The sequence below is a fragment of the Podarcis raffonei genome, chromosome 12 (genome assembly GCF_027172205.1).
Source record: "Podarcis raffonei isolate rPodRaf1 chromosome 12, rPodRaf1.pri, whole genome shotgun sequence".
Classification (NCBI taxonomy): domain Eukaryota; kingdom Metazoa; phylum Chordata; class Lepidosauria; order Squamata; family Lacertidae; genus Podarcis; species Podarcis raffonei.
Window position 1 is genome coordinate 58280184 of NC_070613.1, and position 22519 is coordinate 58302702.

Consider the following 22519-nt stretch of genomic DNA (forward strand, 5'->3'; position numbering starts at 1 on the left):
CCTTTAAAGCCCTAAACTGCCTCGGTCCAGCAGTTCCCTCATTGCGAGAAGCCAAGTTACAGGGAACCAGGCAGAGGGCCTTCTCGGTGGTGGTGCCCGCCCTGTGGAACGCCCTCCCATCAGATGTCAAAGAGAACAACAACTACCAGACTTTTAGAAGACATCTGAAGGCAGCCCTGTTTAGGGAAGCTTTTAATGTTTGATGTATTACAGTATTTTAATATTTTTTTGGAAGACGCCCAGAGTGGCTGGGGAAGCCCAGCCAGATGGGCGGGGTATAAATAATAAATTATTATTATTATTATTATTATTATTATTATTATTATTATTATGAAGAAGAAGAAGAAGAAGAAGAAGAAGAAGAATGTGCAACATGGCCCTTTTCAAAGTGGTCTGTCCATTCAGTCCCCTTAACATAGGATGTTAGGATGGGATAGGATGGGATGAAAATACCAACACATTTCTTTTCATTGTAGAAACAGCATTGAGAGAAGCTGGAGATTAACCAAATATTTGTAGATTTCTTATCTCATAGACTGAGGAAAGGAGCAAGGGAAAGAGGCTCCCACTCAGAGAAGGGGTTGAAATGTTTATTTGAATCAGAATGAGTCTTGAAAATACTCAAACTAAGAAGCCAATTGTTTTATTTTACCCATTTTCTAATTGTGCCTTAAATATTCTGTTCATCTGCATCTAACATTGTCCCCCCCCCGTATCTAATATTTCTGTGTTTCTAAAATAAATAAATAAATCTGTCATGGGTAGTAGGGAAGCATTTGAACAGGGGGAAAATATTGTAATATTTTGAAAAATATTAGTTAATGTTTAAAACACTGGGTAGAAAATGAAATCTTTTATTTTAAAAATCTGATCAACTGTCAAAAATACTTAGTATGTGTGTGTAAAAGAGCTCAGGTGCTTCCTAGATACTATTTGTAGTGATTGAGGAGGAACCAACCAACTCCTGCTCAGGAGTTAAGCCCTGAGGCACTCATGATGATACGAAAAAACATTGTGCGTTCATGACTATCTGTCTGTTTGAGGACCCAGTGCTGCTGTGTGGACAGGAATGATTTAATCCTACAAAAATTACTGTGTGTATGGGAACACTTTAAAAATAGAAACATTTCTCTTCTTTTTCCTTCCTTCCCAGTTTTACTTTCATTAACACAGTACCTGCAGATGACTTTCAAATTCAGTCCATCTTTTCCCCTCCCTAACCCTCATTCAGGATCAGAGTTCTGGAATTTAATCTGTTTGGAAAAAGTCCAAAACAGAGTCCGAGAACGGCCTTCGTGAACTCATGTCATGATCCGGGCCCTTCTGTGGTTGCTGGTGTTCTTTCTGTTCTAGGTTCTTGCGAGCCTTTCCGTGCTCAACGCAGAGCTTTCTAGGAGCTCCTTCTGGCTCAGTAGCACCCAGTTTCTGTATGAACTTGTATGCCTCATGAATCCTTTTAAAAACAGGTTCCTGAATTTGTGATGGATTTTTATTCTGTGCTTCTGTTTCCTCCAAGGCCTTTTTCTGTGCTCCCTCTACCGTGCCCTTTTCAGTTGCCTTCTGTTCTTCCAGGGCCTTCTTCAGAACCTTCCCTTGTTCCTCCAGAGCTGCCTTTCGACCCTTTGCCAATTCCTCCATAGCAAGATGGGCCCTTTCTTGTTGCTCAATGGCTTTCTTCTGCATTCTTTGCCGTTCTTTGCTCTGCTTTTCTTCTAGCTCCTTAAGCATCATTTCAGCTTTCTGCTGCTCTGCTAGGGCTGCCTTCCGGGTTCTTTCTTGTTCCTCCACAGCTGACTTTTGAGCCTTTGCCAATGTCTCCAGAGCAAGTCGAACCCTTTCTTGTTGCTCAACAGTCTTCTTCTGTGTTCTTTGTCGTTCTTTTCTCTGTCTTTCCTCCAGCTCCTTAAGCATCTTCTCGGCTCTCTGCTGCTCTGCTAGAGCTGTCTTCCTAGCTCTTTCTTGTTCCTCAAGAGCTGACTTTTGAGCTTTTGCTAACTCCTCTGTTGCAAGATGGGCTCTTTCTTGTTGCTCAAGGGCCTTCTTCTGTATGATTTCCTGTTCTTCCAAGGTTTTTCTGTGTCTTTCCTCCAGCTCCTTAAGCATCATCTCCGCTCTCTGCTGCTCTGCTAGGGCTGCCTTCCTAGCTCTTTCTTGTTCCTCCAGAGCTGACTTTTGAACTTTTGTCAATTCTTCTATAATATGTTGAGCTTTCACTTGTTCCTCTACTGCTCTCTTCTGTGCTCTTTCTTGTTCCTCCAACACTTTGTTTCGAGTTTCCTCCAGTTCAATATGCATCATCTTAGTTTTCTGCTGTTCTTCAAAGGCTATCATCTGAGCTCTCTGCTGTTCCTCTATAGACTTAGCATGTGCTCTCTCCAGCTCTTCCATAGCCTGCTGGGCTATCCTTTGTTCCTCTAAGGCCTTGTGTTGAGCTCTTTTATTTTCCTCCAGGGCCTTCTTTTGAGCAATGTCTAATTCTTTTAAGAGCTTCTGAACTCCCTCTTTTTCTCTCATCGTTTTCTTCTCAGCCCTTTCCTGCTCTTCTTGGAATGTCTTCTGAGTCCTTAAGAGTTCTTCCAGGGCTGCCTCTGCCATCTTCTTTTCTTCTAGAGACTTTTTTTGTGCTAGTTCCTGTTCTTCCATGACTGCCAGCTGGGCTTTCTTCTGCTCCTGCAGTGCCTGCTGATGAGCTTTTTCCAGAGCTTCTAGAGCTTTTTGTGCTTTCTCCTGCTCCTCCAATGCCTTCTTTTGGGCAATCTCTAATTCTTCTAGGGGCTTCTGAGCTACCTCTTTTTCTCTCATTGCTTTCTTTTCAGCCCTTTCCTGCTCTTCTTGGATCTTTCTCTGAGCCCTTGAGAGTTCTTCTAGAGCTGCCTCAGCCCTCTTCTTCTCTTTAAGAGCTTTTTTCTGTGCTTGCTCCTGTTCCTGCAGTGCCTGCTTATGAGCTCTTTCCAGAGCTTCCAGAGCATTCTGGGCTCTTTCCTCGTCCTCCCTGGCCTTTTTTCTGGCTGTCTCCAAGTCCTCAAGGGCCTTCTTCTGAGCAAATTCTAATTCTTTTTTAGTCTTCTCAGCTCTCTCTTCTTCTGCCATTGCTCTCTTCTCAGTCATTTTCTGTTCTTTTTTAACCTTCGTCAAGAGTTTTTCCAGGGCTTCCTCTGCCATCTTTTTTTCTTCTAGATATTTCTTTTGTGCTAATTCCTGTTCTTTCATGGCTGCCACCTGGGCTTTCTTCTGTTCCTCCTGTGCCTGCTGATGTGCTCTTTCTAGAGCTTCCAGAGCTTTCTGAGCTCTTTCCTGTTCCTCTAGAGCCTTCTTCTTAGCGATCCCTAATTCTTCTAGGCCCTTCTGAAGTAATTCTTTTTCTTCCACTGCTTTCTTTTCAGCTATTTCCTGCTCTTCTTGAAACTTTCTTTGCACTCTCAGGAGTTGTTCCATGGCTGCCTCAGCCCTCTTCTTTTCTTCTAGAGCTTTTCTTTGGGCTTGATCTTGTTCTTCCATGGCTACCACCTGGGCTTTCTTCTGTTCCTCCAATGATTGCTTACGAGCTCGCTCCAGAGCCTCCAGAGCTTTCTGAGCTCTTTCCTGTTCCTCCAGTGCCTTCTTTTGGGCGATCTCTAATTCCTCTCGGCTCTTCTGAAGAACTCCTTTTTCTTGCATTGCTTTCTTTTCAGCCCTTTCCTGCTCTTCTTGGATCTTTCTCTGAGCCCTTGAGAGTTCTTCTAGAGCTGCCTCAGCCCTCTTCTTTTCTTTAAGAGCTTTTTTCTGTGCTTGCTCCTGTTCCTGCAATGCCTGCTTATGAACTCTGTCAAGAGCTTCCAGAGCATTCTGGGCTCTTTCCTGGTCCTCCCTGGCCTTTTTTCTAGTTGTCTCCAAGTCCTCAAGGGCCTTCTTCTGAGCAATGTCTAATTCTTTTTTAGTCTTCTCAGCTCTCTCTTCTTCTGCCATTGCTCTTTTCTCAACCATCTCCTGTTCTTTTTTAACCTTCGTCAAGAGTTTTTCCAGGGCTTCCTCTGCCATCTTTTTTTCTTCTAGATATTTCTTTTGTGCTAGTTCCTGTTCTTCCATGGCTGCCACCTGGGCTTTCTTCTGTTCCTCCTGTGCCTGCTGATGTGCTCTTTCTAGAGCTTCCAGAGCTTTCTGAGCTCTTTCCTGTTCTTCCAGGGCGGCCTTCTTAGCAAACTCTAATTCTTCTTGGCTCTTTTGAAGTACCTCTCTTTCTTCCACTGTTTTTTTCTCAGCCCTTTCCTGCTCTTCTTGGACTTTTCTCTGAATCCCCAGGAGTTGTTCCATGGCTGCCTCAGCCATCTTCTTTTCTTCTAGAGCTTTTTTCTGGGCTCGGTTCTGCTCTTCCATGGCTGCCACTTGGGCTTTCTTCTGTTCCTCCAGCGCCTGCTGATGAGCTCTTTCCAGAGCTTTCTGAGCTTTCTGAGCTCTCTCCTGTTCCTTCAATGCCTTCTTTTGAGCAATCTCTAATTCTTCTCGTCTTTTCTGAAGTGCCACTCTTTCTTGCATTGCTTTCTTTTCAGCCCTTTCCTGGTCTTCTTGGATCTTTCTCTGAGCCCTTGAGAGTTCTTCTAGAGCTGCCTCAGCCATCTTCTTTTCTTTAAGAGCTTTTTTCTGTGCTTGCTCCTGTTCCTGCAGTGCCTGCTTATGAGCTCTTTCCAGAGCTTCCAGAGCTTTCTGAGCTCTTTCTTGTTCCTCCACAGCCTTCTTCTGAGCAATGTCTAATTCTTCTAGGCCTCTCTGAAGCACCCTTCTTTCTTCCATTGCTTTCTTCTCTGGCATTTCCTGATTGTCCAGGACCTTTCTTTTAGCCCTTGATAGTTCTTCCTGGGCTGCTTCAGACATACTTGTTTCTTCTAGAGATTTTTTCTGTGCTTGCTCTTTTTCCATGATGGCCATCTGAGCTTTTTTTTGCTGCTCCAGAGCCTGTTTATGAGCAAATTCTAAAGCTTCTAGGGCTTTCTGGGCTCTTTCCTGTTCCTCCACAGCCTTCTTTTGAGCACTTTCTATTTTTTCTAGCGTCTTCTGAGCTTTTTCTTTTTCTTCAATTGTTTTCTTTTCAGCCATTTCTCGCTCTTCTTGAAACTTCCTTTGAGTTCTCTGGAGTTCTTCCAGAGCTGCCTCAGCCACCATCTTTTCTTCTAGAGATTTTGTGTGTGCCAGTTTCTGTTCTTCCATGGCAACCACATGAGCTTTCTTCTGTTCTTCCAGTGCTTGCTTATGAGCACTTTCCAGAGCTTTCAGAGCTCTCTCCTCTTCCTCAAGGGCTTGTTGCTGAGCTCTTTCCTGTTCCCCCAGGACTGTCAGTCGAGCTTTTGCCAGTTCCTCCAGAGCTGCTTGCTGAGCTCTTTCTAGTTCCTCCAGAGCTAGCAGCTGAGCTTTTGCCTGCTCTTCTAGGATCACTTTGTAAGCTTTTTCTTGCTGATAGAGTAACTTCTGATGTGATTTTTCCTGTTCTTCTAATAACCTTCTCAGAGAATTCTCCTCTTCATCCAGTTCTTCTTGATAAGCTCTAAGCTTTTCCTCAAGTTCCTGCTGAAGGGCTCTTAACTGTTCCTCCAGCTCTTTCTGATGGACTGTTCCCTGGTATTTTACTTCCTTGTGCTGAACTCTTTCTTGCTCCTTCAGTAGCTTCTGCTGAAAGTTTTCTTGTTCATCAGTCTCCTTTTCAAAAGACCTATATTGTATCCATATGCTTTCTTGCAGACTTCTTCCCACGTCTTCCTGGGACATTCCCTCCTGTTTCCTTAGGATGGTGTGTCTGACTCCCTGCCATTCCTTCATGGTTTCCTTCCAAGCCCTTCTCTGGTCTTCAGTGGCTACCTTGTCATCACTTTCTAACCCTGCAAGTATACTTTGTGGTCTTTCATGCTTCTCACAAACTTTGTGAAGGCTTTCTAGAAGCTCCTTGTACTTCTTTTTCTCAAGTTTCTGCTCATGCTTTCGCCAGTATTTTGCAATTTTCTGAGCCTTTGGCTGTATCTCCTTCAACATGGCATAGGATTCTTCATCATAATCCAATTGGCAGGCCAAGGCTAGGTCTTTAGCAGCCCTCTGCCAGTAACCAAGTAGCTGCAATGCTCTTCCTCTCCACTTGTAGGGCTGAGCCGAATCAGGGTTGATCTGTATGGCTTTGTCACAGTCCCTAATTGCAGCATTTGGTTTCTGAAGCTTCATATAGACCTTGGCTCGGTTTGCATATAAAATGGTAAGGTGTGGGTTTAGCTTAATAGCTTCAGTTAACAGATCTAAAGCTTTAAGAAGTTCACCTTTATTGATTGCATCAATACCTTCTCTTTTCTTTTCACTGGCCTGTTTTCGCATTTCCTCTGTTACTTTCAAGTTTTCATCTCCCATCTCTTGAGGAACATCTTCATCTGGTTCAATCACCTCTTCAGTATCAATTTCCAATTCACTCTCCTCACTCTCTGATTTAATGCATTCAGAATCACTCTTAGTTCCCTTCTGATTCTCTAGTTCCTGAACGTCAGATGTTTCGTATTTTTCATGTGCTATGAGTTGACCTTTTTCCTGTTCTGCAGCATACAGAGGACAGGCTTTGCATTCTTCCTCTGGAAAATGAATAAATGGTTCGTGTTCTTGGGCATGATCATATGGAACTTCCTTTTCTTTGGAGAGTTTAAATTTTCTCCTTTCTTGTTCTTCTGAAATGGTATCTTGGTGTTTTGGTGTTTTCAATGGAATCTTTGTCTGTGTACTCTCTGGGTCCACAAGGGCTTCTTTCATCCTTTCCATCTTTTCCGTAAATGATTCCGTATTACATTTTTCTTCATGCTTTCTCCAACATTGAGTGCATGACTGGGTCTCTGCTTCTACCTCCTTCAACATGGTATATGTATTTTCATCATAATCCAACTGACAGGCCAAAGAAAGATCTTTAGCGGCCTCCTGCAAGCATCCTAACAGATGAAATGCGCCCCCGCGCCACTTATATGGTAATGCTGCATCAGGGTTTATTTTTATAGCTTGATTGCAGTCGCTTATGGCAGCATGTGGCATACGCAGCTTTAGAAAGGTACTGGCTCGGCAAACATACAAGTTGGCACACCGGGGGTTTAATTCAATAGCTTCAGTGAACAGGTCAATGGCTCTTTGCAGTTCACCTTTATCCACTGCATCAAAGGCTTCTTTCTTTTTTTCATTGGTTTGCTTCCACATCTCAACTGTCTCCACATTTTCATTTAGCATGTATTGGAACTCATCCTCATGATCTAGTTTGCCATTTGCTGTTTCATTCTCCAATGGTGTGCTAAAATCTTTCTCTCTCTGATCTTCTTCATCATCCTTTGAAGTTGCCTCTACATTCTTAACCCGCTCCAGTAACTCAGATTCCTTGTATCTTAAGGCACACTTTGCACGTGTCTCAGAAATCCTTTGAAACCCTAACTTCAATCTTCTTACCACAGCATTGGCTTCTTCTTCATACTCCAGTCTAGAAGCTAAAGCAAGATCACAGGCTGCCTCTTCCCAATGCCCCAAATTCTGGAATGCTTTCCCTCGCAGTCTGAATGACTCTGCTGATTTGGGATTCAGTTCAATGGCTATGTCACAGTCTTTAATGGCAGCCTGTGCCTCCTGCAACTGCATAAAGACATTGGCCCGGTTAATGTAGGAACTAGGAATATGTGGATTCAACTCAATGGCTTCAGTGAACAAATGAACTGCTTTCTGAAGTTCACCTTTAGCTAGGACTTCAAATGCCTCCTTACACTTTTCATTGATTTGATTCCTCATCTCTTCAGTTACTTTCAGGCTATTGCATCCCAGTTCGTGGATATTGTTCTGACATTGTTCCGTTTCCTCACTACAAGCCTCAAAATTGTTCTCCTTGCTTGGATCTTTCAGAAGCTTATCACCAGCTTCACCTACACAAATGTTGTTTGTTGTATGTAGTAAGGAATTATTTATGTTTCCTAATGATTCCTGAAGGAAGACTCGATCTTCAGAATTAGCTAAGTTCAAGTAAGGCTTGACCTGGTCATGTGTGTCACTGTGAACTTTTCTTGGATCCATGATGAAGGGAAAAGATGAACAGATGCAGGAGATAGTTGGGCCTTGGAAAGGAAGGAAGAATTTATGGAAGCTGGCTTGAGAGTTTAGTTATTAAGTTTATGAGTGGCCTGATGGGAAAAGGCCCTGATAATTCCTCTCTGCCATGGCCCTACTTCTATATCTACAACTATTTCTTAATGTGCCAAAACTGAGTCTTAAAGACTCAATAACAAAGGGAGATTTTGTGATGTCATCAGTCTCATCATCATCACTGGAATTTTGAGGCAAGTTCTTAAGGTCATGTAATGCCAACAATTGCCTATAGTCCTTTCTTTTTCATTTATATGCTATGTTTAATGGTATGAATAGTAGTTTTTACTGATTTTTCACCTGCACAAAAATGCTTACAATCAAAAAGAAGAAGTTGTTTACATCATTAGATGGAAAACTGCAGCTTGCACACTTTCTGGAATATCCCATCAGCATCATGCTTCTCTTCTTGAAAAATTATGAGACACTGATTTCTAACTTCATTGTAACTCAGGAACTGGTATGCTTTATACAATGATACATGAATATACTGTGTACAGTGGTACCTCAGGTTACATACGCTTCAGGTTACACACTGCTAACCCAGAAATAGTGCTTCAGGTTAAGAACTTTGCGTCACGATAAGAACAGAAATCGGGCTCTGGCGGCACGGCGGCAGCAGGAGGCCCCATTAGCTAAAGTGGTGCTTCAGGTTAAGAACAGTTTCAGGTTAAGAACAGACCTCTGGAACGAATTAAGTACTTAACCCGAGGTACCACTGCACAGGGTTATCTACTTGACATTAGGTGAGCATTGTTAGATTGTTTGTTAAAGCATTGCTTTAAAATGTTTTTAATACTGTTTTTTAATTCTGTAACCCATCCTGGGACCTTAGGATGAAGACTGGCTAATAAATAAATAATCAATGAACCAAGGAACTGAATGCCAGATTGGAAAACAGTAAGATTCTTGCCAGAGTAGTACATGCTCTGGTTATCTCCCGCTTGGAATACTGCAATGTGCTCCACGTGGGGCTATCTTTGAAGGTGATTCAGAAACTACCACTAATCCAGAATGCGGCAGCTAGACTGGTGATTGGGAGCAGCCACCAGCACCATATAACACCATTCCTAAAGGATCTGCATCCCAGTAAGTTTCCAAGCACAATTCAAAGTGTTGGTGCTGACCTTTAAAGCCCTAAACAGCCTTACCTCACCTCCATTGTTCAACTCCAAGGGCCTCCTAGCAGTGCCCTCACTGAGAGAAGTGACGTTACAGGGAACCAGACAGAGGGCCTTCTCGATAGTGGTGCCTGCCCTGTGGAACGCCCTCCCATCAAATGTCAAGGAAATAAACAACTTTTGGACTTTTAGAAGTCATTTGAAGGCAACCCTAGATTTAATGTTTGATATTTATTGTATTTTTAATATTTTGTTGGAAGCTACCCAGAGTAGCTGGGGCAACCCAGTCAGATGGGTGGCTGCTGCTGCTGCTGCTGCTGCTGCTGCTGCTAATAATAATAATAATAATAATAATAATAATAATAATAATAATAAAATTTTGCAATGCTGGACATTGGCCTAAAACAATTTGGAGCAATTATGTCTGTTTTAAAAGACTTTTTAAAAAATGATTTGGTCTTTGAGGGCATATTTAGGCCTACAGGTCTTTATTGTTTGAAGCAAATTTTTAGATGCATGGAGATGCGAGGACTATTAAATGAAGATAAAATATCAAAAATACCCTAATATTTGACTTGCATATAATTTCCGTTATTTTGGACTGCAACAGTCCACCAGGAAGAAGCCTTGTCTGACATGGGAAACCTGAATCTGGGTGGCCTGATTCAGACTGGGGCTCACAAAACTGAACATATTGAGAATTACGGTTAGGTCCAAAATATTCAGAGATCCAAGTACAACTATCAATTTGATCAAAGTGACTCTTGAATAAACTGATATAACTAAGCTTGTGAATAAGCTTGTGAATAATTCCTCAGGAAGCGGGGATGTCTAAGGATATGGTGCCTCTGAAAGGGGACATTGGATTGTTTTAACAAACCCAAGCTTGGTTTAGGAGACTAAGTCTGGATTTCTGCTCATACATATCCTACTCAAACAAAAATAATTTGTATGTTTAATTAACTTGTCTCATGTGGTTTGATATGCTAATGATGAGCTATCATTAGATTAGACTATATTTGTTTTATTTTTAATCTGTATTGCAAAACGGATAAAATGGGGCACTCATCCTGATTTGTTTGCAGAGAGATTACACAATGTTACATCAAGCAAATGTCATCTGACAGTTTCCAGCATATTTCCCTGTCTCTTTGCTACCACAAAAAGTCTGAATTGTGCATGTATTTGGGGGGGGGTGCTGCAAGACCTCCAAATCAACTTTAACTGAGCAACCTGAATATGCCTGTATGTGCCTGAACCTCACCAGAAAATAGCAACAAATTGGCAAGTGCCTTAAGTCTAATTCTTAAGAGCTGCGCTGGGACCTCCTCTGCTTTTCAAACAGCTACATATAACTGGTAGGAATCCACACATACACATATAGTTTTAATTCTATTAATGTTTATTTTTGTTTTTTAAAAAATGATTGTTCCCCATTATGTTTTTAACTGTTCTAATTTCCCTGTCAGGGAAAAGCTGTGTGGGTGAATAAACATTTAAAATAAACATATTGTAATAATAATAATAATAATAATAATAATAATAATAATAATAATAATAATACTAAGGCACATCTCTTCTTCACTGGACACGGTAATTCCCTGTGCCAAATTTCTTTAGATTTCGGCAAACGTGTCATAAGCCTGCTAGCCCAAAGCAGGCGTCCTTACCTGCTTTCAAAACAAACCAAACCAAAACAAAACGCAATTTTCCAGGGCGCCCTGATTCTGCCACAGAACTCGGCGACAGATGCGGCGACGACAACAAACTGCGCCACTTGGGAGCCGGAAGTCTCCACGGAAAGCGATGGCGGCCGCCTCCCCTTCGAGCGGAAGCCGCTCCGTGACGTCATTTCCCAGTCGCCGGCGCAAGTTTTTTCTCTCGCTTCCGCTTCCGCCTTCCTTTCCCGTTGCTGCTATTGCTACGTGTCCAACAAGTCGGTGAGTCTCGAGCGGAGTCGTGTCTCGGGGGGGGGGAAGCAGCGCAGGAACGGGAGCCCAGAAGCGAGTTGCAGAGCAGCACGTGGCCCCTGCGCATGTGCGAAGCGGCATCTCTAAGTCCCCGCAGCCCCCCCCCCTGACCGCGAGTCTGCCCCCCCCCATTTGTCGCTTCCCTTAAAGGAGCTGCTTGTGAGGGGGACTTGTTTTCTCCCGCTCAGGTCAAGGGCCGAGTCGGAGGCGGCAGCAGAAGGCAGAACCAAGACCTAAAGCGGCACAACAAAGAGGCCAATTCCAGGTGAATCTGAAGAGCGCCTGCGGAGGGGGCTGAGGGAAGGCGGGGGGGTGTTGCCCCATTTCTGCGTCTGGAAATGCCGTGTGTCTCCCAGGCAGAGACCACGCGACGTGTCATGTATCGCTGTCTTCGCCCCCCCAAACAAAGGGGGGGGGTAAGAAAAGTGGGGGCACATCTGATCACGTCACACACATACGGGAAACTTGTGCTCACTGTGTTCCTAATTAAACATTGGCCAAATATGAGGTTTGATACTAAGCACTTCCGAAGGTTTGTAACCCTTTCTGTGCCTAAATCACGAACTGTGCAGTGTTTTATTCTAAACTTTGTAATTGGCTTCAGGACACAGCCGTGTGTAATAAGGGGGTGGGGAGAGAGGGACGGAAACTTAGCTGTGCAGTTTAGGGTATTATATTACCACCAGGTTTTTTTAATGTCACTGCTCCCCTACCCTCCACTCTGGTCAACTGTACTTCCATGTTCTCCCAAATGTTAAAAGGTATTGCAGATTTGCCGCCTTTTGAGCAACTGAATATTCCTACACTGAATGGGAGGAAAGCTATGAAGCTCGGGAGCCTCAGTGTCGGCTAACCATAATTGGTGATGGTGTAAAATGGGTGCATTACTGTTGCACTATAGCTTCATACAAATGACCAAATTCCCTGAGCTCATTATCATTGTGCACTAGTGCAACAAAAAATATTAAAGGAACATGTTGGAGATCTCTAAAATGACATTGTAGATGCTGGGGTATATTAGCATTGTTTTAAGTGAACATCAATATAATGTCTGGTTTTTTTACCAGTTAAATAAAAAATGCTAACAAAAATTGGGAACAACTTTATTTGCTGTATAGGAGCTTTGTGGTTTGAATTGAAGGCAATTTCTAAGCCTGATTTGGAATGATTGCATATGAAAAAAATCCTAATAAGTTGGTATGTTGGTTCTTTTTCTTGCAGAATATCATGGATCAAGTAATGCAGTTTGTGGAACCTAGTCGTCAGTTTGTGAAAGATTCCATCAGGCTTGTTAAACGATGCACAAAGCCAGATAGGAAAGGTAAAGCCACCAAGAAGAAAAACACTGAATGTGTTTGTGACATTGCAGAGTAGAATAAAATGTAATAAACAAGTTATTCCTGTAGATGACAATAAACACAAGTTCCTGTGTTTAATATCATATTTTTATTTTGTTGGTAAAATATTTAGTAGGTTTTTTAAAGAGGAGATCAATGCTGCATAGGTTGCATTTTTAACAGACAAAAAAACCCAACAATCTAAAATATATAGCTGAGCTCATATGCCTAAGAGCTATGCAACAGTGTGGTTTCTGATAGATGGCTAGAGGCTTTGCTTTTGAATGGGGTGAGGACAGTGATTCTGAGCAAGAGTCTAGAAGTGTGCTTGTCATCTTGTCACTGATGAGCATATATTATGTTGTGGGAACACAGCATCGGCAAGAGCGCCCATCCTCTTGAGCCTAGAGAAGGTCAGTTGCTCTCTGTCATACAACTCTGAGCCTTGGAGTTCCTTGGAAAGGAACAAGGCTTTCTTAGTCCTGGTGTGACAGGGTAGAGTTCCACTCTGCCTCCCCAACCCAGCTCACTCCATGCAGCTGTGTTGGGCCTCAAGCTCAATGTGATGTTGGACAACACCCTGCTCCCTCCCAGGTTTGGTGAGGGAAGGTTGTAGTGAGCACAAATTGACAAAATTGTAGACCCTGCAAAAAATTCTTCGGATTGAGTGTATAGTTACAATATGGAATCTGGTTAGAGATCTTAAGCCCATGATGGGGTGATTATGATGTCTTGCAGACTTCTTCCCTTGACTTTCCCTTCTTCATCTATTTCCTGTGGACCACTCTTCTTTTTTAGGGTCTTTTCCTCCCTTCCTTCCTTGCCTAGCTACTCTGTAACATCAGATCATTGAATATGTTACAAGATGGCAAATAGTGGCAGCATAGGCATAAATTCTTGAAGATTTAATGATTACTTAAGGTGCCGTCACACGTGGCAGACTTAGCCTGTAGAGAAGAAGAGCTTTCCAAACTGTGTGTTGTGACATGCTGGTGTGTTGGCTGTAGTGCTCCTCTAGGGGCTGGTAAGGGGTTAGTTTAATCTCTGGTTTGCTAGTCACAAAATAATGCATGTATAAGAAGTGTGTCACCAACATGAAAAGTTTGGAAAGCTCTGCTCAAGAGGGAGATCCCCCCCCCAAAAAAAAAGTTCTGGGCATTCAGTATCACTGTCAATGGTGTGCATAGAATCATGAATCATAGAATTGGAAAGGACCACAAGGGTCATCTAGGCCAGCCCCCTGCAATGCACAAATCTTTTGGCCAACATGGGGCTCAAACCTCTAGCCCTGAGAGGAATCTGATAATCCCTGGATCCCCAATTACATTCAGGAACCAATGTGAATCAATATATAAGCTTTATTATTGAAGCCATAGGTCACCACAGTATAAATACAGCAAGCTGTCATTTTGATGTATTTAGCAAACATAAACAGAAAAATGAAAAAAACAACTCCCTAATTTAATCAATGCATTTTCCCTCTTCAATAAGATATACAGGTGTTAAAAATGCAATAAAACAAAAACACAGCCCACTCACCCCTATGTTTTTTTGAACCTGGCTTGTATTTTCTTAGCTGCCACATCAATTTTGCTTTGTGGGTGAAAATGTCTTTGCCTGCAGCAATATACATATTTGGTCCAGGAGTCATTTGACAGACTAAAGGATACAAGGTGGCAATTGTGCTCAGGGTGCTCATATAAGGAGCAGCTTATATGATTGCCATCTTCAAATATCTGAAAGGGTATCACACGGAAGAGGGAGCAAGCTTGCTTTCTCCTGCATGGGAGGGTAGGACTTGAACCAATAGATTCAAGTTACAAGAAAGGAGATTCTGACTAAACACCAGGAAGAACTTTCTGACAGTGTGAACTGTTCAACAGTTGAGCAGACTCCCTCAGGAGGTTGTGGACTCTCGTTGCTTAGAGGTTTTTAACAGAGGTTGGATGGCCGTCTGCCATGGACGCTTCTAGCTGAGATTCCTGCATTGCAGGGGGTTGGACTAGATGACCCTTGGTGTCCCTTCCAACTCTACAATTCTATGATTCTAACTTAGCAAGTTATGGGAGGCATGGGCCCTTTAACTCAGAAAGTGTAGGCATTTTGTAAGTGGGGGAGGGGAGGGGGAGGCTAGCATGTGCTCAGTGAATAGGCAGGGTGGTGATGGTCACACACTTATTTTCAAATAATAACCAGATTTAAATCAGAAAAACTTCATAGTCTCCTCCAATTGTTCAAGTATTCCTGGCTAAATATAAAAACACATTTGGTTGTAATTATTCAAAATTCATTTAAGAGTACGTTTTTTAAATACATTTTTTTTTAAAATTCCAGAATTCCAGAAGATTGCTATGGCAACAGCAATAGGATTTGCAATAATGGGATTTATTGGTTTCTTTGTAAAACTGATCCATATTCCAATCAACAACATCATTGTGTAAGTACATGCATCATAATTGATATTGCTGGTATAAAACAACAACTTGTGAGCAATGTACTAAAATTGGATTTTTGTGCACTCTGCTGTGATCTCTGGCTCTCATGATGTCGTCTTTAGAATCCTGTATGCACTGACATACTTAAATAACATAGATACCTACTTTGAATCTGTACTATGTATTCCCTTGGCCTGAAAGTGGAGATGAGTGCCACACTCCAACTGGACTTAACCATCCACGGGTCCTTTACCTTTTTACCTTATTTATTTAAAGTATGTGCAGGCTACTTTTCTATTGCTTACAGAAGGGAAAGGCATGCTGCTAAAAACAAATAGGATGGTAGCTTTAAGCAAAGATTTTTTGATTTTTTTTTAAAGGGGGGACATTACTTTAAAAACAAAAAGTAAAATGCTATTAAGTGCCTCTGTGATTGTGTTGTCTTTTTTTCTTTTTTACAGGGGTGGCTGAATGCATCAAGAAGACATGTAACTTGATTTTGCTTGTGGTAACAAAAGAGAACATTCTGACCTTTCTGACATAATCTTCCTAAATCATCTTTTGCTACTTGTCGTTATAAACAGATTTTAAAGTAAAACTGGTGTGGCTTCTTAGTTGGTTAATGCAAGCACGTGTAGGCCAATGTCACTGACTTAAGACTTAAAACTTTATGCTTAGTAAACTGAATGATGCAACCTTTGAGGTCAAATCAGGTTTTATGAAATGCTCAATCTCTTCAGTGTCTGGGGAGGGGAGCATCAATAGTTGAATAAACTGAGCAGCGCATGGACACTCCAAACTCTTTGCAGTGGTACCTCAGGTTAAGAACTTAGTTCGCTCTGGAGGTCCGTTCTTAACCTGAAACTGTTCTTAACCTGAAGTACCACTTTAGCTAATGGGGCCTCCTGTTGCCGCCACACGATATCTGTTCTCATCCTGAAGCAAAGTTCTTAACCCAAGGTACTATTTCTGGGTTAGTGGAGTCTGTAACCTGAAGCGTCTGTAACCCGAGGTACCACTGTAAAACCTTTGTATACAAATATAGTTCTGGTTGCCTCTTAAGATGTTCAGCACTGACAGAGCCCTTTTCTCTTTATTCCCTCATGTAATAGCAGAAGCAAATTCATAACAAGTCTGATATTTAAATGTAGCCTTTATTAAATGCAAAAATTTGCATAACACTTGTTTAAAATGCGACATTAGGCCATCTTCCCTTTTTAAAAACAGACTGTTCATTTAAACTTTGGCAATTATAATTAAGTGTTTTAGCTCAAAAATTGTTTTTGTTTCTTATAGATTGTTGTAATTACCAGGGAGACACTCCACACATTTTCATTGTGTGCCTGCCTCTCCCCATCCCCTTTTAATACAAGCAAAAGTGGTCCCTGGAGCCCGTGATGTATGCATCCAAGCTGTCATCAGTGAGCATCCATTTGTATTTGGCCCCTGACACACACTATGGGCTAAATATAGATGAATGCAACAGAGGTTGCATGCATGGTTATCATATTATCATGGCAACTTATTTTGTGGGTTTTGGCTTGGGGTGCGCACTACTTGTTCCAGCCCACTGGCAAGTTGAATGTTTGTGTTCTGCTGAATAGAGCTATCAGAACACAAAGTTATACAGTGTTCTAGTCTGTAAGTTATTTATATCATCAAGTGATATAAATATCACTTTATCAGTCCTTCCAATCTTTAAAAAAAATCCTATGCGCAGTATATATAAAAAACACATCAATGTTCAGAATTCTAAAAAAGCTTACAATACAGCATTGCTCAAATAGCAAAAAACTAAAATCCCTGGCATTCTATAGATTGAAGTTGCATAGAATCATAAACTCTTGAAGTGGAGAATCCAGCTGATGCATGAAATCTAGATTTTGATAGTGCAGTGACATTTTCCCAGGAAGCATTGCTTTAAGGCTTGGGCTGAACAAAAATAACTGCTGAGAGTTTATGCACATCCTTTATCTTTGACGCCCATTGTCCAAAGCAAAGGTTTGTCTGTTTCAATGGTCACAACTCCAGACTCATCATAAGTGTTTGAAGTGCTGACGAGTGTCCCAAACTTCAGAATGCTTCTGTCTGTAAGCAATGAAAAAGGAAGGGTTAGCACAAGAGTTCCTGAAGTTTGAACCAACACAAAAATAGGGATAAAGTCAGTAGAACTGGTGCAGTGTAAGCCTGATCTTGAACATGTTTATTCAGGTGTGAGGCTGTCAAAGTTCAGTGGAATTTACTCCTACATAAATGGGACATAGAAGACTACAGCTATGATGGCATGATAATAAAAGCTCCCCACAGCCCCCTGAAAGTATAGAAGTGTGTCTGATCAGTACTGCCAACGCATGGCGGCGCTTTGATTGTCAACGACTTCCTCCAAATAGTCCCAGGCACTAGTTTTTTGAGTGCTGAAAACATGCTGTTACGATAGATTTGCCTATCTACCCATGTGAACTTCATTTTTGGGGGGCGGTTCTTAGCCCATCTAAAGTAGCATAATAGTGGCACAATGTGTCAGTGTGTCTGGCTGTTAACCAGAAAGTTGGTCCAAACACACCCAGGGATGGCTATGGGCAGGATTCCTGCACTGCATGGGGCTGGACTAGATGACCCTTGGGGATCCCTTCCAACTCTACAATTCCATGACTCTTATGTTTGCCCTGAGATAATTAGCCACAGAAATTACAGCAGGGATAGGCAACTGGCAGTTCGAGTGATGGACACCAGGGATCCTAATCCAAGCCTCCAGCATGGCTCCTGATGACACCCACCCACTCCCTGCACATCACCAGTACATCTGATGGAGGTTTTGGCAAAGTCTTCTCCTTTACAGAAGTTGGAAAGGACTTTGGAGGTCATCTCTAACCCACTCCCTGCTCAATGTAGCTACAACATCCCTGACAAATGGGTCTCTGCTTCAATGCTTTCAGCAAGTCCTGACAGTCTGTTTCATTGCCAAGCAGCTTTTACTGTTAGGAAGTTTATCCCAATGCTTCACAGAAATCTGCTTTCATGCAGTTTCTACCCACTGGTTTCAGTGTTGGCCCCTGGAGCAGCAGAAAAGTAGTCTCAATCTTCTGCATGGCAGCCCTCTGCTGGCACCAAAATGTAGGCAAAGCATCTTCCCACTATTTCAGAGCAAGAAGTACCGTATTTTTCGCTCTATAACACGCACGTAGTTTTTAGAGGAGGAAAATCCGTAGGCATGCCACCCGTAGGCATTCCCTCCATAACACGCACAGACATTTCCCCTTACTTTTTAGGAGGAAAAAAGTGAGTGTTATGGTGCAAAAAATACGGTAAATTGGTCTGTTAAAGGCCGAGTGAGCAGCAACTGAATTGGGTGAAGGGAGGGCTCCATCTGTGGCTGCTGTCCCAGGGGATGAGAGGAAAGAAAGCCTTTGCGTTCACCTACTTCATGTGGGAGTGAAGGGACAAAAGGACAAAGGCAATCAGTGCAATAAAATGTGACTCACTGAAGATTTTTGTACTAGTGGGCTTTGTCCTTTTGTTTTTCTGTTGTGTGGTACAATCTTCTAGCTTTATGTGGAAGTGGGTCAGTGAAGTCAATGTCGGTCGCCCTTCAGTCCTACTCCATTCAAAAGACTGTCCATTCTAAAAAATAGTTGCTAACCAGAGGACAAGGGTCTATAAAAACATGCTTCAAGATCTTGTTAGCCCCATTACTTTGTGTCTTATTAAAGAGCATTTTATTTCCTTGCCATGTCTTGTAAAAGTGGTGTAGGAAAAGGTTGTGCCTTCTAGCATGAAGACATGTAGGGTAACTATTTGAGGCTGGACCTCTTTTATGTGGAACTTATTATGTAACCAATTAAAGGATAATACTATGGACTACTGACTTAACACACTTCCCGGAATATCACCTTCCTTCAAGTAGGAGATGAGACATATTTATAAGAGTAACAAACCTTTCAGCGTGGTAAGTGACACCAGTTAATTTTTTAAGGTGGTGTTGGATATAATATAAAAAGGCTTTGCTCTACAGAGCTTTAAGAACATATGTGCCTATATCTGAAAAATAGGAGTAAGTGATGAAGAAAAGGGAATGATGTGGAATGGACATTGTGGAGCGGGGAAACAGTGGGGTTTAGTGATAGAAAGTAAGGGGGAGGCTGATTAGTGTGGTAAAAAGACAGTGCAAGAAAGCGAGGGAAAGCAGATTACAAACACGTGTAATGTGAGAGTGAGGCTGATGAATTCTGGTGGGAAAGAGGCATAGATGGATGGAGGAATGACATGCCTCCCCTTATCCTTCACTTAGAGTTCTGCCCATTAGTCATAGGGACTCTTCTGCCTATAGGTCCTATATTGCTCACTGAACTAGTTGCCCCACCCTCCATACAGGCTCAAATCCAGCCCAGTGCTTTCTTTCAGTCCCTGACAATGAGCTGTTGCGCTGCAGTCCTTTGTCAACATGCTTAAGGATCCCACATTGTGGTCTCACCGTCCCACTGCATCGTGGTTCCTCATGCAGCCAGCTGAAAGTATCGGCATGGTGCTGTTTAGAGTCATCTACATAAACTACATGTTTAAATTAGCCTAAGTGTTAATGACTGAAGTGGGGCAATGTCTGGAAGGAATGGTTACAGTTGAGTCTAAATATCTACTTTAGGTGGGGCATCCAAACAATAGGTTCTGCAGCAGCATCCTCTCACTCTGGCTAAGATTCAGACAGTTCCCTGCAGCAATAGCTCTTAGTGAACAGTAGGTGGCACCTTTCATCTTTCCCTCCGAGCAGTTTTTCTTTCGCAAGGGCAGTTTACTGAAACACTACAAGAAATAACCGCTGCTATCAATTCATATAATTCATGTAAACAAGTGTTTTCATGCTCAGCAAACATGCCTAACTAGTGTAATTGTGAGCACATTTTAAAGCCAGCCAGCCAGCCAGCAACCAACCAACCAACTGTAGCTAGGATTACGCAGAGGTAGCAAGGCTTACCAGTGAAAAACAATGGTTTGTCAATATTTTTTGGCACAGAGCTGTTTGGTGGTGATGCTTTGTGTCAGCAACAGGGAATCTGTGGTTTTCAGATGCATCTTCACCATCCCTGGCTGTTAGTCATGCTGCCCGCGGCTGAGGGGAGCTGGGCTCCCCCAACATCAGGAGGGCCATAGTTTCCCTCCCTTGTTTTACGGGGTGTGGTGCAGCACAATATCAACTCTGAGTAGCGTAACTGGATAAATTAATAATGTTTAGGATTTGTATTAAAACCTTCAGAGTGCTCAAAGCATTCTGCACACATTATCTAACAAATTCTTATGACCCCCCCTGTAAAATAGGATTCTTTTGGTTTGTGTTAAGCAGCCCAGCAAGTTCACAACCAGTGCCACATTTGAACTGGGAGCATAATTGCTCACACTGCTAGCAATGAAAATGAAATGGTAGTTTACAAAAAAAAGTAAAGAAACAGAACTCCTTCCTGCGTTCAGAGTATGTGAGGAGGGGGAGAAAAGCTCACTGTGCTTGCACCATTTGGACTATCTTTGGGTTTAGCTGTCCCAAATTACTGGTTTCCATGGATAACTGGACATTTATTATTTAGAATACCATGTTTACAATCTTCTACAAAATTTCTAGCCCACATGGGTGGAGAGGTTGTGAAAATATGCCTCGATTAGAACACGCTTATATCTTTTGAGCAATGCTTCTCAGAAAAGGCCATGGTGCCTACATATGACACGAGGTGGCTGAATTTACAGCAAAAGCACATTGCTGATTCCAATAATGAGATTTCATATGAGATCAACAAGGAACAAATGAAAAGGGAGGAAGCCCTGAGGGGTAGAAGTGGAAGGATCATTAGGCGCGAGTGATCATGCTCTTCTGAAGTTTACTATACAGCGGAAAGGAGCAGCCAAGCATACTAGGACTCAATTTCTCGACTTTAAGAAAGCCGACTTCATAAAACTTAGGGAAGTGCTTGGTGAGATCCCATGGACAGTAATACTAAAAGGAAAGGGAGTTCATGATGGCTGGGAGTTTGTTAAGAGGGAGATAGTAAAAGCACAACTTCAGGCAATACCAATGAGACGGAAACATGGAAGGTGCCTAAAGAAGCCAGGGTGGCTATCTAAAGAACTTTTAACTGAGTTAAGATTAAAAAAGGATGTGTACAAAAAATGGAAAAGGGGGGAAACCACCAAAGAGGAATTCAAACAAATAGCCAGCACGTGTAGACACAAAGTCAGAAAAGCTAAAGCACAGAATGAACTCAGGCTTGCTAGAGAGGTTAAAAGCAACAAAAAAGGCTTTTATGGGTATGTTCGTAGCAAAAGGAAGAACAAAGAAACAGTGGGGTCACTCAGAGGAGAAGATGGTGAAATGCAAACAGGGGACACAGAAAGGGCTGAACTCCTCAATGCCTTCTTTGCCTCAGTCTTCTCCGATAAAGAAAACAATGCCCAACCTGAAGAATTTGGAGCAAATGATTCAGCAGAGGAAACACAGCCCAGAATAACTAAGGAGATAGTACAAGAATACTTGGCTAGTCTAGATGTATTCAAGTCTCCAGGGCCAGATGAACTGCATCCAAGAGTATTAAAAGAACTGGCAGATGTGATTTCAGAACCACTGGCAGTCATCTTTGAGAATTCCTGGAGAACAGGCGAAGTCCCGGCAGACTGGAGGAGGGCAAATGTTGTCCCTATTTTCAAAAAGGGGAAAAGAGAGGACCCAAATAATTACCGCCCAGTCAGTCTGACATCAATACCAGGGAAGATTCTGGAGCAGATCATTAAGCAAACAGTCTGTGAGCACCTAGAAAGGAATGCTGTGATCACCAATAGTCAGCATGGATTTCTGAAAAATAAGTCATGTCAGACTAACCTGATCTCGTTTTTTGACAGAATTACAAGCCTGGTAGATGAAGGGAACGCAGTGGATGTAGCCTACCTTGATTTCAGCAAGGCATTTGACAAGGTGCCCCATGATATTCTTGTAAAGAAGCTGGTAAAATGCGGTCTTGACTATGCTACCACTCAGTGGATTTGTAACTGGCTGACTGACCGAACCCAAAGGGTGCTCATCAATGGTTCCTCTTCATCCTGGAGAAGAGTGACTAGTGGGGTGCCACAGGGTTCTGTCTTGGGCCCGGTCTTATTCAACATCTTTATCAACGACTTGGATGATGGACTCAAGGGCATCCTGATCAAATTTGCAGATGACACCAAACTGGGAGGGGTGGCTAACACCCCAGAGGACAGGAACACACTTCAAAACGACCTTGACAGATTAGAGAACTGGGCCAAAAGAAACAAGATGAATTTTAACAGGGAGAAATGTAAAGTATTGCACTTGGGCAAAAAAAATGAGAGGCACAAATACAAGATGGGTGACACCTGGCTTGAGAGCAGTACATGTGAAAAGGATCTAGGAGTCTTGGTTGACCACAAACTTGACATGAGCCAACAGTGTGACGCGGCAGCTAAAAAAGCCAATGCAATTCTGGGCTGCATCAATAGGAGTATAGCATCTAGATCAAGGGAAGTAATAGTGCCACTGTATTCTGCTCTGGTCAGAC

The 22519-nt window shown here is 42.4% G+C and overlaps 3 protein-coding genes and 1 long non-coding RNA gene across 11 annotated transcripts in view; 2 read left to right on the forward strand and 2 right to left on the reverse strand.

The window, feature by feature from the left end:
- Positions 1-833: 833 nt before the first annotated feature.
- On the reverse strand, positions 834-8223 carry LOC128424328 (trichohyalin-like). The gene has a single exon (XM_053410392.1). It carries the CDS (start codon positions 8035-8037, stop codon positions 1249-1251), a length of 6789 nt encoding a protein of 2262 aa, XP_053266367.1. The 5' UTR covers positions 8038-8223; the 3' UTR covers positions 834-1248.
- Positions 8224-11034: 2811 nt separating this feature from the next.
- SEC61G (SEC61 translocon subunit gamma) lies at positions 11035-15567 on the forward strand. Its single transcript, XM_053359651.1, has 4 exons — positions 11035-11167; positions 12419-12518; positions 14869-14971; positions 15431-15567. The coding sequence occupies exons 2-4, from the start codon at positions 12425-12427 to the stop codon at positions 15438-15440; spliced, it is 207 nt and encodes a 68-aa protein (XP_053215626.1). The 5' UTR covers positions 11035-11167; positions 12419-12424; the 3' UTR covers positions 15441-15567.
- The window catches only part of TPK1 (thiamin pyrophosphokinase 1), a 259313-nt gene continuing 250668 nt past the window's right edge, over positions 13875-22519 (reverse strand). For 6 of the 8 annotated variants that reach the window (XM_053359643.1, XM_053359645.1, XM_053359639.1 and 3 more), the window contains one exon: positions 13875-17057. In XM_053359643.1, the coding sequence (XP_053215618.1) occupies positions 16927-17057 (131 nt within the window). In that variant the 3' untranslated portion in view covers positions 13875-16926. The remainder of the gene's footprint in view (positions 17058-22519) is intronic. The other 2 variants (XR_008327150.1, XM_053359641.1) reach the window with 2 other exon arrangements.
- LOC128398502 (uncharacterized) lies at positions 17682-18839 on the forward strand. Its single transcript, XR_008327151.1, has 2 exons — positions 17682-18125; positions 18294-18839. It is a non-coding gene; the product is annotated as an uncharacterized LOC128398502 (long non-coding RNA).

Coding starts and splice junctions, on each gene's coding strand:
- LOC128424328 (XM_053410392.1), bottom strand. CDS start 8,037: ATGGATCCAAGAAAAGTTCACAGTGACACACATGACCAGGTCAAGCCT.
- SEC61G (XM_053359651.1), top strand. CDS start 12,425: ATGGATCAAGTAATGCAGTTTGTGGAACCTAGTCGTCAGTTTGTGAAA. Junction 12,519..14,868: donor CACAAAGCCAGATAGGAAAG/GTAAAGCCACCA, acceptor TTAAAATTCCAG/AATTCCAGAAGATTGCTATG.